The 19,014-nt window shown below is 33.8% G+C and overlaps 1 protein-coding gene across 1 annotated transcript in view; it reads left to right on the forward strand.

The window, feature by feature from the left end:
- The first annotated feature begins 377 nt into the window (after positions 1-377).
- Positions 378-19,014, forward strand: part of LOC106464243 (intraflagellar transport protein 80 homolog) — a 48,734-nt gene continuing 30,097 nt past the window's right edge. Inside the window, exons 1-3 of the mRNA XM_022391960.1 lie at positions 378-543; positions 4,512-4,567; positions 11,730-11,963. Coding sequence (XP_022247668.1) covers positions 4,531-4,567; positions 11,730-11,963 — 271 coding nt within the window. The 5' untranslated portion in view covers positions 378-543; positions 4,512-4,530. The remainder of the gene's footprint in view (positions 544-4,511; positions 4,568-11,729; positions 11,964-19,014) is intronic.

The following is a 19,014-nucleotide window of genomic DNA, read 5'->3' on the forward strand; positions in this document are numbered from 1 at the left end:
ATAGAAAACAAAACACTTAAAAGTTAAAAAACGTAGCAGACGACACTCTTGAAATCTCACACATTTCTCGATCGGAGCTGCTATTTTGATAACCCTGCGCCCCCTTCCAAAAGCCTTAACTTCCTTGAATAAATAAATTTAAAAAATGGAAAACGAATAATGAGTGATACAAAATTTAAAAAACTTTAAACTCTAAACTTATCTAGTCAAAGAAACTGCTACTTTTAATGCCATTAGTACATGAACTATATATACTAAAATATATATCTTATTATAATTCCAAAAAAATTATAAAGTTAAGGTTGGATTTTTTGCAGTTCTTTTTTCTGCCAATTCGAAACCACATTTTGTATGTTCTGATGTGTCAACTACACTAAAGCAGAAGGAACGTTTAGCTGCTGCCTTTAAAGACACAATTACCTTACCTCCATTAAATTCTTGTGTATCGATTATATACCTGACAAGTGTTGCAATTTCGCCAATTAATATATCATGAAGTAAATATGTCGATTACATATTCCAGTATATTTTTTTAGAAAAAAGGTAAATCGTCAAACAACTTTCATTTTATGATGATGTTGTTATGAGTAACATTCAACCTTAATCAGATTTTAAATAAAATTTTGTATTTAAATCTGTAAAAGAGAAGTTACTTGAAAGTTGAGATGAACCTAAGAATCAGTTTTAGGCTATTTATTATTAAGCCTATGTCTACGTAGTTTAGGCTCGTCAAATGCGAATCGAAAATATTGGAATATAACTACGACAAGAAAAAATCATGGCTATAACTATAAGTTAACCGAAGCGAATATTTTATTTTTAGTAACAAAGTATAACGATAACCTAGTTTTAACTTGTAAGTTGTACTGTTGTAGTTGTACTATACTGTAATTTTAAATTATAATATTAATAGCGGTTTAAAGTTTAAATTATTTTAAATAAGGAAATGATTGAAAAAAAATGAAAAATACTATTAGTATATTATAATAATTATATATATTATGTATTTATTTATTTACTAAGCTAAATGCATGTAATTTTGTAACACTTAGCAGTACAATTTAAACTTATATGTTACTGTTAATAGTGTTAACATTTGATATATTGAACAGCCATCAGAGTTCAGTATGTGCAGCTTTGCACATTTCTTACTCACTACTACTACTAATACTAGTGTGAGTACCACTTGTAAGTTCTAGCACTAGTTGAATGAGTTTAATGTTAATCTTTTGTGCAATAAAAACTTAGTTTTGTTTTATTTTAATATATAATGACATTTTTTATTGTTATTACTACTTTTTAATATTAGTTTCACTTTTGAAGCTGAATTATGCTGTATCATATGTTATTATTAATTTCAACTCGGCTTATACAGGGCATTCTTATCGTAACCGCTAAAGAGTGAAAACATTAAATCTTTTGTTTGATGTTGTGCCATAAGATTTTGCTGGACTTGCAAGAATATTGTTGAATTCCATGTTTCAATAAATTCCTAAGCATTTTTCAAAACACGAACATATAGGTATGACTTAAGTGCTGATTAAATGGCACAACAATGTTTTAAAATCCTTTTTATTTTGAAGTTAAATAACACACCTAATACTTGGAAATTACCATGAAGCCACTCTTAATGTTTCCAATAAACCAGTTCATATAATCCACTTCATGGAAAAGGTTTGATATGTTTTTTTATGTTTGATATTTCTGTACCAAACATCTCTCAAATATAAAGAATGTGTTAGGAGCAATGTGCAGTTATTCCTTGATGTTGACATATTTTTTGTGTAATTCTGTTGGTAAACTCATTGGCAATGATTTTTGCAAAATATCATTACTCACGATTAAATCCTCTTATCAGATTTATGACCCTTTTATAACTAAGAGTGGCATTCTCATTATTCAACTTTTCTTAGCACTGTAGTTTTGTCGGTGAACCTTGTTGTAATTTTGTAAAGTAAACTATTTAAGTGGTTAACTTGATTAACAACAAAAGTTCTAAAGCAGATCTGTGAGAGACCTAACTAGTCACATTCTTCCAGTTGGAAATATATTCCCTTTTCTAACCACATACTGCTTTTTGCTACTAAACCAATTTGTGTAATCTTTCAACATTCTTCACCAATTCAATAAGCTTGCAACTTAATGATTAATCTCATGAAGCACCTTCAAAGTAAACGTGAAGATACACAACATCAGAGTGCTTTCATCTAAGAACGTTGAAGCTCTATCAGAAAACTCCAATATTCAGTAAGTTAGGAAATAAAAAAAAATGTTTTTAAGACCAAGCTAAGAATCAGTAATTAAATACCATATTTCCAAATTCTTTTATACAATTCTTTGACATTAAACTCCAGTACTTTGCTGCTAACAATAGAAGTTATACTAAGTCTGAAGTTTCATGTATCCTCACTTAAATCCTTTAAAAAAATAATAAAAAAGGGATCACATTAGGAACCTCTCGGTCATCCTGAATCTATCCAGTGTCAAGAGAATTTTGTGAAATAAAAGTTACAGACTGCTTTAACCCTTTTCTGAGCTTCATCAAGGAGAAAATTGTCAGAGCAGTAGCTTTACTTCAAGCTTCCCAACCTTTTCTAAATCAGAATCTTTTATTCAATATTTGTGTAAGTTGAATTTAAAAAAAAAAATCCCTTGTACTAAGAAATTGGTCAGTCTAGGAATACCATTTTTTCAACCATGTTTCTACCTTAATAAGTTTTAAAGTATTTTGAAAGAAGTGTTATCCATTACCTTTTGTGCAGTTAAGGTGAGCATTAAAAAACAAACCTGAAGTCAGATACTTCCGTAATACCCATTAGCTATAAAATAAAATTTACTTTTTCTTTTTTGTTTAATTAACTCTTGACAGTGTCCATTTTTCTACTAAATTTAAATAATTTTATATAAGTAATATTTTCAGTTAACTAGTAAATTAATTACACATTCATCTATTTAGGAAAATGCTTATGGTTAAAAAGCAAAATTCAGAAAGGAATACATTCCTTTCAGCTCACTTGCTAGAACTAGTAAATATTTCTTAAAGCACAAAAACATTTCTTTTCATTTTGCTTAACCACTCAGTGCTCTCTCTCTCAGATAAAAGTTTACAGTTTCTTGAAGTTGGGTTTACAGTAGTGTAGATCTCTCATTGGCAGGTTCTTTTAAATTATCCAGTCCACTTAGTAATGATAAATTATTTCCAAATTCCACTTCTAACATTTTTACAAGGTTTAACATTTGTACACTGCCATAGGCCTACACTACAAATGATGTTAACTAATGTAAAATAAATGAACTTACTTGTACAAAGTAATGACAATAGCTAACACTGAAAACATTGGAAAAGGAGGGGGGGGGGAGGTATAGACCCCTTGGATCCATTTCCTGAATCTGCTACTGATTAATCCTAGAATAATGATGAAGTAAAAGAGCAGATAATATTTATGGACCCTGAACTTAATTTTTAAAAGTGTTAAGATGATAGATTATTAATTTTCCAATATTGCACATATTTCATAGGGACAGGAATAGACAATCCCCAGGTAATTATTGACTAGTTAATTTTACACCAGTGGTTGAGAAGTTGCAAGAGCTGATAAATAAATTCTACAAGAGTGTTTAAACAAGTTTTGTATTACTGTGCATAGTCAGCATGGATTTTGAAAGGGAAGGTCGTGTTGTACAAATTTGTTAGGTTTCTTCAAAAATGGACATTGATAATGCATAGGATTTAGCATGCTTAGAATTTTAGAAAGATTTTGATAATGTGCACATAACAGAATTATTGAATACAAGTCTAAAAAGGCTATAATGTAGGTCATTAGTCCACATTTGGAGTAATATAATCAGTCTTGGACTCCATACCTTAGAAAAGACATTGAATTGATGGACAGTGCTCAGAGGAAGGACACCAAGATGATTCCTATGATGGAAAGATTGACATACGAGGATAGGTTAAAATTTCTGAAAAAAAAGAAGAGTTAGAAGGGATCTTATTGAGGTGTATAAGATTGTAAAGGGAATTGATAGTGTTAAAGTCTTACCTTTTTTTGTATTTAATGATTGAAAAGGTAAGACTAGGGGATACAAATATACTTTTTGGTAGGGTAGGAGTCATCTTCAGCTAAGATAGTTTTATTTTTCTAACAGGGTAGTTGGAATTTGGAATGAGCTGCCTTTAGATGTGGTGGAAACCAAACACTTAAGGAAGTATAAGGGAGCCTTGATAGATATTTGAATATAATGAGTTTTTATAGTTAATGAGTGTAATAGCCTAGATGGACTAACAGGTTATGTATATTATGTATCTAAAAATATACTTGGCACTGGAAGAATTGTTTGTCTGTAAACATGACAGTGGAAGAGTTAAGAGTAAATGTTCCTTTGTAGATCTCTTCATTTTGTATTTCTTTGGTAATGTGCCTTAGTTTTTTTATTCAAGAAGATATCCGAGTTGATCTTGTTTTTCTGAAAAGAAAAGTTCTCTAATGTTCTGTTGTTCATCTCCACAGAATTTGAACAGGACAGAAAATGAGGTTCAAGACTTATCTTCAGAAAGATCCTAAACATATCTTTTTCTTTGTTTAAAAGTTTAAATGTTTTTATTATAATAAAATGAAAACTATATTTAAGAACATTGTTACAGAATCATTTTAATAAGTTTTTGAAATTTCGTGATTATTCTTTCAAATAATTACCATTACTTTTATTAGCTTAATGTGTAAGAATGTGTTAAAACAGTTACGTGTATATGTTTTCAGAAACTGTATTATGTTTTGGGATATTTTTTTATTATTAAAATGTTGATATCTTTAGCTGATTGCTATTTGTAGAATATTTGAATAAATTATTACAAAATTTTGAATGGATGAGTAAATGAATTGAAGCAGAGTTCATTAGCTATTTAACATTACAACTATTGTTAAGAACCAGAAGGTATTTCAGGCTTTAAATCATCAAAGGGTTAAAAACTGCTGAAACAGTGTTTAAAGGAAAGCCATAGAATATTTCATTGTGTTTAACAGGTGATAAAAACACAACAGTAACATAGCATAATAAATACACTGAGATCATGTATTGCGTGATTTCAGATAATTAAAATCACAGACATTTGATTTATTGGTAGTTTTAGTTGTTTAATTATGTCTTCCGAAGACCATAGTTTCTTGTAACATTTTATCCAATAAACAGTTTATAATGCATTGTACAGAATTGTTACCTGTAGGCTGTAATGCATAATTTGTCGTTACTTGCCTTGTGTAATTCTCAAATATGTTCAATTTAGAAAGGGCTAAAGTTTGCTTTTTTTCTTCAAAAAAACACATGTAAAGATATAAACAATTTTAAGGGGGTTTTCTAAACTTCTATCTGTATCAAAAACTTCTTCCTTTAAAGTTTGTATTTTTTATACTTTTAAAGTTGTGAACTATTTTTAAGTTTTTCACACTGATAATGGAATTAGAAAAAAAAACATTTGAAAAGTTGTGTAATTACAGATTTTTTCATATTACAGTGATTTTGATATTTCTTATAATACCTCAATTTTCAGTTTATAATTCATTTTAATTACTGCAAAGAAGCCATCTAGCTTCATCACAAATTTTCATGCCAAACAGTAAATGTTGTACTGTCTTTGTTCTTTTAGGATCAAGGCTGATTTATTTTTGCTGAGTGATATGTCATCTATCACACATTGTGACAAGAATCTTTACTGGTTTTATTACATGAAATCTATGGACAATTATTTTGAACAAAAAGTTAGTTTATTTAGTTTTAGTAGAGTAGTCTTGTGAAAATTTGTAAGAGGGAGAGTAGAAACTATGAAATGGTATTAATCATATTTCAAGCCTGGTACAGGTTTCAAATTACATTGCATATATGATGTACAATATGTTATATTTACAAAAGTAACTTAATCATAAATTTCCATAGCTGTTTATGTCTAACATATTAAAGAAAGGATATTTTGAAAAATTCTTTAAAAAACAAGGTGAAAACAAAGATAAATCTCGTGTGAGAATAATGTATTAGTTTAATGGAATTGATTAATGAGCCCAACAAATAATTGATTAGCAAATTTCATTAATTGCCCAGCTTCAGAAGATTTTAAAGATATAGTCGACAAATTCCAATACGTTACTTACTTCCTTTCACAAGATTAGCTATTCTTGTTCAGTGCTGTCCTCTATATGCAAACTTTTTCTTTATGCATGCCACAAGCCTTCTGTTTTCCCATATTGGAATTGCAAGATTCCAACATGTCTTATGCAAATTATCATGCATCACCTCCTCACCAATAGGAGCATGATATGCTCACATGACACATGTGACTCCCTCTACGCTCCTCTACCAAACTATCACTTCTTGTTTGGCAGTACTTGTGTTCAGATGTGCTCTTTTGTTCATTTAATCTTCATGTTCGACTTTGTTTCCTCATGAAGTGGTTGTTTTTTAAATTAATTTGCTTTCATTCTGCCTATTTCTTCCATTAGAACATATTAATTAATTCTTGTCTCCTTATTTTCTGCACTCAAATTTGGTGAATTTTTCTGTGCAATAAATCCTGAAGTCATAGTCTGTTTTTCTTAGTCATAGCCTCATATGCCTCCAATTACTGTTTCCTGTCCTTCCCCATCCTTTCTACTAAGGGTACTTCTTGCTTTCCTTGATGATGCACCCCCCCCCCCATTGCTACCAATACTCGGCTGTTCGAGTTTCTTCGTGGCTGGCGGGCGTCCTTCATCAGCGATCAATGGGTGCTTCAGGTTCTGTCAGAAGGATTCATTGTCCAGTTTCTTTCCCCACCTTCTGTCTTTCCTTACCCCATTTCCTTTGAACCTGCTTCCCATTCTTCCCAGGGTTTTATTCCCACCTTTTCATTGTCCCCAAGAAAACCGGGGATTGGCGGCCAGTAACCAATTTATCTCACTTCGACCACTTTGTTTCACTAACCAGGCTTACCATGGAGTCTTTTCTCACCCAAGATTGGTGTTTTCTCTGGGTTTGTGGATGACCAAAATGGATTTCTTCAGTGCTTACCTACATATACCGACATCACCTCAGTTTCAACCTTATCTTCGCTTTGTCCATCTCGGGGTGGTTTATCCCCTTCATACTTGCCTCGGCATCTTACATATTTTGCTCGACATCTCTATACTCTAGGGCTGCAATTTCATTATTACATGGATGACTGGCTTCTTCTGGCTCATTCCAAACAGGAATCAGTCAAACATACTTGGCAGCTCCTTTCTGTGGCAGCTCAGGTGGACTGGTTGATCAAACTGGAGAAGTCCTTCCTCAGACCCACTCAATATCTTGTCCATTTGGGAGTTTTATCAACACTTATATCAGTCAGGCCCAGCCTTCTTCTTTACAACGTTGTTCAATGGAACTGTTGGTTTGCCACGCTCTATCAGCTCAGTCACTAACTGCTCATGAGGTTTTATTGCTTTTGGGGATGTGGTCAACAAGGGCATCACTGAACCCTCTTGGTTGTGCCCATATGAGATCCCTTCAGTGGGCACTTCACAATTGATGGAACCTCGCTTGGGATCCTCTTTCAACCCCTTCCTTCTTCCGTGCTTTGATGGTTGGACAAAACCCATACATCAGCAAGCATGCTGCTTCCTCCTCCGCATTCAGATCTACATCTTTTCATGGGCACATCCCTTCAGGGATGGGAAGCATGGGTTAGTCACGAAAGCGCTTTGCATATCAATGTCCTCAAACTTTTAGTCATATGTCAGTCGTTAGCATCACTTCCTTCTTCTTGCCCGATATTGTCTGGTGATGGTTCATTCAGACAATTCTATGTTGGTGGCACATATCAACAACCAAGGGGTACCCGGTCCAGAGATCTCTGTTTTCAGGTGTTAGATCTCTTATACTGGGCCCATGCACATCACATTATTTTAATTATCATGTGCTGAATGCTTTCAACCTGGTCATGGATTGTTTTTTGCTCCCTAACCAGATATGTTCCACAGAGTGGTCATTAGATCCCCTTGTTTTCAGGGATCTTTGCTATTGGTGGGTTTTCACCATGTGGATGCCTTTGCTACAGGCCTCAACAACACGTTACCTCTCTTTTGGTTACCTGTACCTCATCCCCAGGCTCTGGCAGTCGATACCTTGAGCCAGTATTGGTCACACAAGTATCTATATATACCGACCCATCTGATTACTTCATTGGGTGATTTCTTTCATCCACTCCACTCCTTGTTGGGTCCTCCTGATTGCTCCTTATTGGCTAGCTCAGCCTAGGTTTCCATGGTTACAGCAACTGCTCCTCTCCCCTCCTGTTCTTCTTCCACTTTCTCTCTACCTTCTTCATCAACCTTGGTCACTTGTCCTGTGTCTTCATGCTTTGCTTTTGTCCGATTCTTGGCTAGAAGATCCAGTTTCACATGTTGCTTCCTTGTTAGTTGGTTCCATCTGCCCATCTTCCATGGAGGTGTACCTACGTAAGTGGTAGGTATTCCACCAGAGGTCTACAACTAGAGTATTTCCTGCTGATTGGTCTACTGTGGCTTGTGTGTGTGGCAGAATTTCTCACCTGGATCTTTGAACATGGGTCTTTGGTCTCCTTGCTTTCAGTATATTGGGCGGTCTTATTCCATACCTTTCGTTTTCATAATACCATAGAGTTTTTACTTCCCCTGTCCTTACCATGTTAATGAATTTCTTACAGATATGTTGCCCCCCCCCCCCACCAAGTCACCTACCCTTCCAGGCTGGGATGTTAATGTGGTCCTCTACTCCTGTACTTTACATCTGTTTGAACTACATATTTCCTTCTTCTCTTAGCTTGTGGACATTGATGGTATGATTTCTTTGCCATTAACGTTTCACATACCTTTTATCACCCTACCTATCCTCTCCTTTATCCAGATTGTTCCTCTTTCCCTAAGACCTTTGCAGCTCATTAGGGTGGTTCCTCCTTTTCTCCTATTTCCCATATTTACTCTTGAGTGGATCCAAATAGGCTTCTGTGCATGGTCAGGGTGCTCTTCAATGTTATATTGCCCATTCTGCTTTCTTCCAGTGTACATGTACCAGACTTTTTATTCCCTGACAATCCTCCTCTGTTTGTGATCTTTCACCTTCTACCCTTACCAATTGAGTCAGTTTTTTGGGTCGATTGGCCTATTCCTACCAACCTTCTTCCTTCTGAAATTTGTTCCAGGTGTCCTCCCATCAGATTCAACACCTCACTTTTCCCTTCCTTCTTGTCCAGAGAAGGAGATTCGACAGTCTTGCATATGGACCATACCCACTATGTTCATCTCCCACTCTCTCCATCATATTGTGGTTTTGTCTACTATCTATGGCCATTCTTCAGACTTCAGTGCAACTCTAACTGGTAAGTTTTTATTTTTTATTCATACTTTCCTTTCTTTTCAGGGACCTTTCTCTATTACTTTATTCCAAGGATCCCGCTCTGTGGCGAGTAGTGCCTGACCAGGTATTCTTTAACTCGAAATCTGCACTGTCCAGCCATATTGACTCCCTCTTTATCTTCCATGGCTTTGCATACTCATCAATGAGATAAGGTGTTCCACATGATCACTTGTAGGAGCATGACCTCATGATGTTTTCCTTTATAATCATACCTGTCCCGGATCCGTACCACCCATGGACTGCATGGGTAAAGCAGAAGGAGATTGATGCCCATCCCTGCCTTGCCTGGAGTGAATAACTCAGTCTGGTCTGCTTTTCAAAATAAAGTTTTGTAGTCACCCATTGCACTGTCTCAGGTGATGACGTTCCTCTGGACTCTCCACTTTCTTTGAGTGGAGGATGGGAGTCTTTACCAGTTTCCAGTTCCAAGCCACTGGGGTGGTTGACCATAGAGGCACCCTGTTGAGTGAGTTCCATACAATAACCATTCAGGTACAGAGTAGGGTAGTGGTGTTCTGTGGGTATAGATGATGTGATATCTGCCTGGAATAACCATTGACAATGGAGGGAGATGTCAGAAGGCAGTTCACCCCTTTGATTGGGAGCCCTTATCCTACCCTCATGTGGATTTCGGTACCCCATGGACAGGTTTTGGATTTAGAGTGAACCAATGAACATAAGTCCTCACACAGGTTTCGGGTTTTCTATTTTCCTCCCTCAATTTCCTCCGTCTGTGTTGTGGCTCATAGTGGTAGTATGTGGGATTGTTTTGGTTTCGTCCAAGGAGATGAATGCATGTTATAGACATCCTTTTGATACCGGATGTCAAGTTCCCAGATCGAGAATTAATCGTAATGTCATACCCAGGAGTCAGAGTGATTCTCAATCCCTGGTTCTTGGGTTTGAGGTAAAGGCGGTATGATCCTCATCCTACCTTTACACAGATGTTGAGGCCTTCAGGCAGGTTTGGGATGTGGTTAATCTACCAAATACGGTCCACTGTGCCTTAGCCACTCTACACCTAGGAGTGCATCCTTTGTTTACCCACCTTTCTCATTGTGGGATTGAGTTACAGTATATTTCTATGATTAGGATCACTTTCCTGCCACATTCTTCCCCACTTGGATGTGCGCCTCTCTTTTTCTGCCCGTAAATCTTACACATTCTACAGTTGGGAATATACCTGGCTAAGAAGTGGTGCGGTTCTCCTCTCCTGATCTTCGGATCTGAATCTCTCATTTCCAGTGGTATCCTTCTGATGCTTTTGGGGGGTACTTCTGTCGTTCCCTCACACCAGTCCCCCTTCCTCATCAATGTGGGATTCTAGCTAATCTTGTGACTGGAGGTAAGTATCATATCTGAAGTTATAATTTTCCTATACTGAAAATGTATTTATAATAGGTACTTACCTCTTCTCAAACTTCTCACCCTTCCTCCCCACATTTCTCTGGTGCTGATGTCTTTTGCCAGACTTTGAAGTGATAGTTTGGTAGAGGAGTGTAGAGCTTGTCATGCTCCTATTGGTGAGAAGTGATGCATGATGATTTTCCTGAGTGACATGTTGGGATCTTGCAATTCCAGTAAGAGGGAGTGGAAGGCTTGTGGCATGTACAAAGAAAAATTTGGCAGATAGAGGGCAGCAATGAATGGGAATAGCTAATCTTGTGAGAGGGGGTAAATACCTTTTGGAAATACATTTTCAATATAGAAAAATGATAACATTTGATAATATCTGTTATACACAAGGAGAACAGCTTAAACATAAAATTAAAAAAGATTTTTAATCAAACTGTTAAAATTATCAATAAATAAAATGGCAGGCCTTAAGTTGTATTTATTTCGATTCCATGTAACCACATCAGATGGCATGTTAATGTTGTAAAGCATCATGCTGTTTTCTGTTTGTTTTTTGGAAGTAAAGTGGTGGTTTGTATGTATCTAAATGAAAATATCTAACAGCAGTATTTTTGTATATGTACAGGCAGGTTGGAGTGAGTAGGGTGAAAGTTAGGGCAATGAAGTATTCTATTGGAGAAGAAACAAGACATTTTCAAAAAGTAGTACATGCTGTGTACCCATCCAAATCTGTCACAATTTTTTGTTGGTTGATTGGTATTATTACCTTTAGTTTGAAAATAATTGCTATGAGAAAAGGAAAAGTTGATTGTTTTCTTTATTAGGGATTTTACATATGTGTACACGTTTGTAATTTTAACTTAAATGTTTTATGAAGTCCTTTGATATATGAATTAATTTCCAGTGAAATGGATGAATAATAAAGTAGTCCTCAAAAACCTTTTATGTAAATATTTTACTTAATTCCACCAAACATCGTGAACTGGTGAGTTGTGTAGCTTGGAACTCCACTGAAGAGGTTTATTCATGTGGTGATGACCATCAGGTGTTGTCTTGGAACCTCTTGACTGGTGATACCACAAAAGTAGCATCTCTTCCTGAAGAACTGTATCCAACTGATATCCATTGGTTACCTCGCTTGACTGCTGGCAGTGGTTCAGGAAAGAAACAAGGCATTCCTGATCTGTTTGTACTTACCTCCACTGATGGTAAGCTTTTCAATTTGAAATACATGTAGTTGTTCAAACTCCCCATTAACAGTATTAAAGTAATTATATATACATATGTGAGTACATTTTTACATATGTATTTGACAGAAACCTAATCCAAAGTTAAATTATAGGGAATCATGGTGTAATGTTTATACAAATTAACAAAACAATAAGCATAAAATGTATTTGTGAAAATAATACTAATGAGTTAGTTGAGAGCTAGACATAGACACTGAAGTTTCTCACTATACTAATAAAAAAACAATGTTTACTTGATATGTGATATGTTTATTCTTTATCCTGCATTTTATGGTTCACACTTGTTGAGGTAGATCTTGTGCTCGTGTTTCTGCCGTTTTCTCTAGCAGTTTTTTTCATTCTGAGTAAGATTCCTTTCATTATTTTATTTTCATGATTGTTCATTTCCTGATAAATCAAACCACATAGTTGAAATATGAAACATATTTACTAATATTAGAAAGCATATTCCATATGATCTGCTGAGTACTACAGTTTGGAGGTATACCAGCTCTTGCTAACCCTTCTCAGTCAGTTATAGGGAGTGTTAAACAGATGAGTTTTATATGACTTTTAGGTGTTTTAAACAGCTTGTTGTAGATTTTTTCGTAACTTTGCATTCTTGCATAGCAAAAAGTATTTTTGGTTATAACTTTTTAAACTAGACTTATTAATCAGTTTTTTATCCAATATAAGTAAATGTGTTTCTTATTTAAAACTATACCACCACAAGATGAACAGAACCAGAGTGCAACATCTAACATTAACCACAGATAGTCTGAAAACCTCTTTCACTGTGAGAGAGCACAATGGTGCGTGTAACAAAAGCTACACCATAATGTACGAATGTTTTTGATCACACTTTTCTTCTCTGAGACTCCCATCCTGCTTCAGATCTCCGAGGACCTGGGTTAACACTGGAGAGGCTCCCAGTTCACTGCTTGAGATCTCCGAGGATCTAGGTTAACATTGGAGAGATTCCCAGTTCACTTTTCCTGCTTTTGGGCTTTGTAGACTTTGTGGTTTATTTTGTTCTCTTTTATGAATATTTATAACTAGATTGTATTGTTACTTGGCAAAACTCTTCAGCCTTTGGTGGTATCAACATGTGGTTAAAAAGGTATGTATGTAAAAAGGCCATCTAACATTTTAGTACAGTAGGTAGTACTAATTGGTTTAATATTATATGTGGGTTGGACATGGCTTAGTAGCAGTATGAGCAAGGTGAGTACATGTAAAATTAAGGCAATGAAAATAACTATCTCATAAGCATTTAGAAATTGTTTGAAAATTAATATCTACATGTAGTTAGTTCATAAAATGAAAACATGCAATGCTATGATTAATTTCACTAAACTATTCATAAGAATAAGAATCATTATTTATAACATAAAATACAGTGATTATGAAACATATTTTTTTTATATATATATATTCATTTCCTGTAACAATTGACTTTTCTTTCAATTGCTGTTCAGTTTGGCTCTCTTGAACACAAAGGTTACTGAACCCTGCACTATATAGGGCTGTTCAAAATTAATTCTGAGTTTTCCATGCAAATATTCATTTGATGAGGGATAGTGGTAACACCAATTGTCATACCTTGATGTTTTCTGTAATTTTAAATGAAAGAAACATACACACACAGATTTATTTTCTTTTTTTAAGAAACTTATTCTCTTAACTGGATAGAAAAACTCATTGAAAATGACTTGGATATCAATTTATCAATACCACAACAAAAAATTAAAATACAGTACGCTTAAAAATTCAAACAAGTACATATATCTATGACATATATATATACATACACACACACACATAATTTGTATACTGCACAGTGCAATGTAAATAAATCCTAAGCAAATGTAATTTGATTATTGTACTTCTGATGCACTGCTTTAATGAGACTTCTCATTCCAGAAATACAAACATCAATAAGAGTAGAGAGTATTTGGATCTAAAAGAACAGTGAGGTGGATGATGTTATTCAGCCAGTGACATATTTATGATGATGCTGTTAGTTATTTAGTATGTTTAATTTTTCTTTTCTCTGAGTATGTGAATAACTAAGAGACTCAAGAGCCAAATTTGGATGAATTTGGCTCATGACCATAGGCTGCTGACCCCTGATGGAGTTCATAATTTTGACGTTAATTTGGGTGCAGCAGAATAGATTAAAATTATATCTTTCCTCACTGATTTCATGAGTTTAATTTCTGATTGTTTGCTTCATGTTGTTTCTTGATTAGTCTTTTCCTCACTTCACACATATATTATCAAGATCTGGGTGGGAGGATAATTTGGTTGTATCCCTTTTTTTCTTTGTCTTTCAATATCTGTATATTGGCAGACTCTTTTATTTTTATATCTAATTCTCTTTCAGGGCATGTCATATTTGTTCATAGTCTGTGGCTAAATTCTCTTTTGTGTTTTTTTTTTTTTATCCCTTGTACAACTGAATCTCATATTGATGTTTTGAATATACTAGAGAGATGATGGCTTTGTTTGTATTGTCCTTCATTACATTGAGTTTTGGACAAACTTTACATTGGTTCTTCTTTGTCTTCAGTATTTAGTCTGGTTAATGTGTGAAGTCTTCTTTCACCAACCTGATAATTTTTCTTTATCTTCATTTGTGTTCAAAGTTTCCCTGTTCTTGAGGGATTAATTTTTTGGAGTATCCTTCATTTATTAGAAACTTCTCTATGCATTTTTTATGCCTTTGTTCAAAGTTATTCATATAACTTTGATTTTCTCAAGGCCAGTATCTCTTAGTGACACATAGTAATTCCATGGATGAAATGGACATTTTGATTTTCTTACAAAAAAAAGTAAATTTTTAAGACAAGTAGTTCATTTTTATGAGGCCCACTTTGGGAGAAATATCTCAGATGTTATCTCCAAACCCTTCCCCTTCATTGGTTTCATACATGTGAAAAATTAAAGTTTTTGATGCACTTCTGATTCTTTTTTTTTATAGTGTTTTATGGTACTCCAGATGATCTTATGTGGTCTTCCATCTGCTCTTAGTCTTTTATTGAATCCAGTTGTACCTTATGGAGGTTTCATTCCTGCTTAACTAGTTTCAATCTCTTGTCTTAGCTGGTAAGTTTGGGAGATTTACACCATTCTTCCAATTAGCTCCTTGAATGTTAAAAAAAGAACATTTGAATTACTTGATGTTACTTTCCTGTTTGTCCAAGGTTTTTTTACTTCTTATGTTGTTTACCAGTTTATGTTCTTCCTTAAAATTTGAGAGTAATAGTTTTTATCAGCTTTACACATTTGATGACAATAACAAATTAGCAGCAAAATATTGTGTTCAGATGATGGTTTTACTAGCCTTTGTCACTTGAATTTAAACCTTGATAGAACTGAGCAGTTTATGGTAATTACTAATCAATTAATCAATTCCTCCATTAATTAGTTCCATTTGACTAATTGAGTAGTACAGTGTTCCTCAAACCATGTTACAAACAAAAAAAAGGAGGCAACTGGTTTCATTCCCTCTAGTCATCAGTTCAAGAAGGAAAAAAAAGTAAATTTGGTGGCAAGTGCTGCCAAATGGTTGCCTGTCCTCTAGGCAGTAGTTCAAGAAGAAAAAAAATAAAGAAAAAAGAAAAGCCTGGGGATGGGTGTTGCTGGACAATTACTTTCCTTCTAATCAGCATTTAGGACAGGAAAAAAATAAGTTGGCAGTGGGTGATGCCAATCATTTGCCATCCCTATAGTTAGCAGTTCTTGAAAAAAGAGGTAGTGGCTGGTGCTGCCAGACTGTTGCTTTCTCTCTAGTCAGATTTCAAGAAGAAAAAAGTTGGTGCCAGGTACTGCCAGCCAGTTTCTTTCCATCTAGTCAGCAGTTCAAAATTAATGACAATAGCAGATTACCTTAGTAGCTTTGCCAAAACAAAGACAGAGCAAGCAAATTTTATGGTAATGAGAATCAAACACAAGACTTCCTGAATCACCAAAGCTGAACAAACTTGAAGTGAAAAGGCTAAAGAGCAATAACCTGTAAGACTAAAATTGGGCAGAGTACAGATACTCCATTATGTAACATTGTGCTTAACGACAAACAAACAGCAATGTTTCGATTAATTGGAGAGTTGGAATTATTGAAAACAGTAATAATCAGAAACCCTAATTTCTGTTGGTTGGTTGCTTTCATGACAGTTGATTTAATCATTTTTGATGAATTAATTGTTGGAATTATTGAAAACGGTAATAATCAGAAACCCTAATTTGTATTGGTTGGTTGCTTTCACGACAGTTGATTTAATCATTATTGATCAATTGATTATTGGAATTATTGAAAAGAGTAATAATCAGAAACCCTAATTTCTGTTGGTTGGTTGCTTTCATGACAGTTGATTTAATCATTTTTGGAATTATTGAAAACATTAATAATCAGAAACCCTAATTTGTATTGGTTGGTTACTTTCATGACAGTTGATTTAATCATTATTGACAAATTGATTGTTGGAATTGAAATTAGTAATAATCAGAAACACCAATTTCATTTAGTTGATTATTTTCATGGCATTCAATATATGTAGACTTTTGATTAATTGATCATTGGAATAATTGAAAACAATGATAATGGGCAACAGTAATTTTGATTAGTTGGTTATTTTCATGATGGTCAATTTAATCATAATTTTAATAAATGACTGTTGGAATAATCAAAAACAGTAATAATTGGAAAAACTGATTTTGATTAATCGAGTTAATCAGAATATTGATTAACTGAACAGTTTATATGACACTAATCAATAATAATTGCTGACAGGTAATTGACTTTATCAAATAAATGACTAAACCACCTGTCTCTACACTGTGGATATTGATTTGCCCAGCTCTATACCTTAGATATTGATTTTCAGCTTTACCAGGATGGCATTTTCTATAAAAGAAATCTCTTGGTAGAATTTTATAAGCAGCTTTTTTAAAGGGTTTATTTGGTTGTTAAATGTGACTTACTCTGAGTATTTCATACTTTATCAGCTTTAGCATCTTCGTGTCTCCATGACAAGCTCAGCTTATTATTCTCTATTGGAAATTTTAAGTGCCAGTATGTGGAGGACATTAACACTTGTGTCAGCCACTCTTGTGGTAGTTTTGTTTACTTTAGGGTATACTTCTTAAGATAGGATTTATGTTTTTCTATTAACCCTACCTGAAAAGCAGTTCACATGCTTTCCACTATTAAATTTCCTTTTCTTGCCTACCACCCATGTAAATAGGTGATTCCTTAGCAGTGAAAATTTACTTTTACTTTGACAACATCTAAATGGTAAACTTGACACTATGTGCATTTAAAATGCTGGGTTACTAATTATATGCATTACAAAGATTTTAACAATATCTGATCATGAAATCCATGTGGACTGTGAAGTTATCTTTGATTGGCCTCATCCTGGGTACCTATCTTAGTTCATTCCTTTCTGTTAGTATGATATGATTTATCTTGTCTGGTGTTTAAACTTGAGGTTGCTATCACAGCACAGATATAATTATACAACTGTATATTTTTGTGTCACTGACTGCTTCATGAAGTGGTCATGGCACCCTTTAATCACAGTTTACTAGCCTATGTCTCATGTTCTTTCAACCTCCAGGTAATTTCTGTTTGGTGATTTATAGCTTTGGTTTATCATTCAGTTATATCTTCTCCATACAAAAAGGATGATACTTCTCTTTCATTCCCAGATTCAAACATCTTTTGTAGTATGTGTGCATATTCTAGCTATTTCTACAAACAATGGTAAATTAACGTATTCTAACACTTTTAAAATTGAAATTATTTTCAAAAAGATACTTAGGTTTTTATGTACTTGCATCTCATTCCTGCTTATCTTCTTTGTGGTCTCAGATAGACTGGTGATCTGAAAAAAGTGTTTTGAGTTATCTCGTGCTATGGAAAAGAATCTGGATATGACACTGCAGTGCAGTGAATGAACAGGAATTACATATAGGTTTACTGCAGCAGTTAAAATGTAGGAGAAAGTTGTGTATACATATATAAATGTAATTAAAATATGCTTTAAACTTATATTAATTATCTTTTATATTTGAAAGCCTGCCCTGTACTTTTCATTTTGCTTTATTCAATTTTTTGTTTATTTGGTTCTTATCAATTTAGTTAGATAGTTTTCAGTCTTATTTTATATTTTATATATTGTTTGACTTTGTTTTCTTTGTTCATTTGATTTTTTTATCATATTTCTAGTGATTGATTGTGTTAAGCTCAAATTTTCAAATATAAAACTATAGTGAGTTAGTTTTAAAGTCAAATTATATTGGGATAATAGTGGTTTTTGAATTGACCTATGAAAACAAAACCTTTGATTTTGTATATATATATGTAAAAGATATTGGCAATTTTATAAATACAATGGTAATTAAACATACTGCACAGTACTTTAAATTATAATTGAAGTGCAATTTAATTTTTGTTATGGTATTGAATTACATAATAAAATCGTTTTTATTTCAGTTAAAAACATTTTGCACATTTTCAAACTAAGGCAGTTTTGTAATAAAACAGCTACATGTGAGTAAACTTGCAAAAATGCTATATTAGGTTTCTCTTCCCATGATTGGCAGAACATAAATAGCTCACTGTGTAGTTTTGTGTTAACAAAAAAACAACTTATAAACATGTCATTACAGTTCATTCTTTCAGTATGGGGAATAATACTAAAATATTAAGTATATCTGTAAAGGTATGTAAGGATGTGTTTAATTAACACCATATATACTATTATTCATAATGTTAGAAAAACAGGTAAGTTCAAGAAGTTTTGATAGAAATGAGTAAGAACCCTATAACCCGAGCACTTTCAAAGATGAACCTTTCTTCTTCAGGGGCAAACTTCAGTATTGTGTATATTATTTACACTTATTTTACAGAATTGGGCTTTGTTGGTGTGTGTCACTAACATGGATATAACAGATCTGATAGGAACAATATTGAGATTTCCATTCACATTTTAAACATTCACATATATATATATATATACACCTG

This window comes from Limulus polyphemus, unplaced genomic scaffold, assembly GCF_000517525.1.
Source record: "Limulus polyphemus unplaced genomic scaffold, Limulus_polyphemus-2.1.2 Scaffold1597, whole genome shotgun sequence".
Taxonomy (NCBI): Eukaryota; Metazoa; Arthropoda; class Merostomata; order Xiphosura; family Limulidae; genus Limulus; species Limulus polyphemus.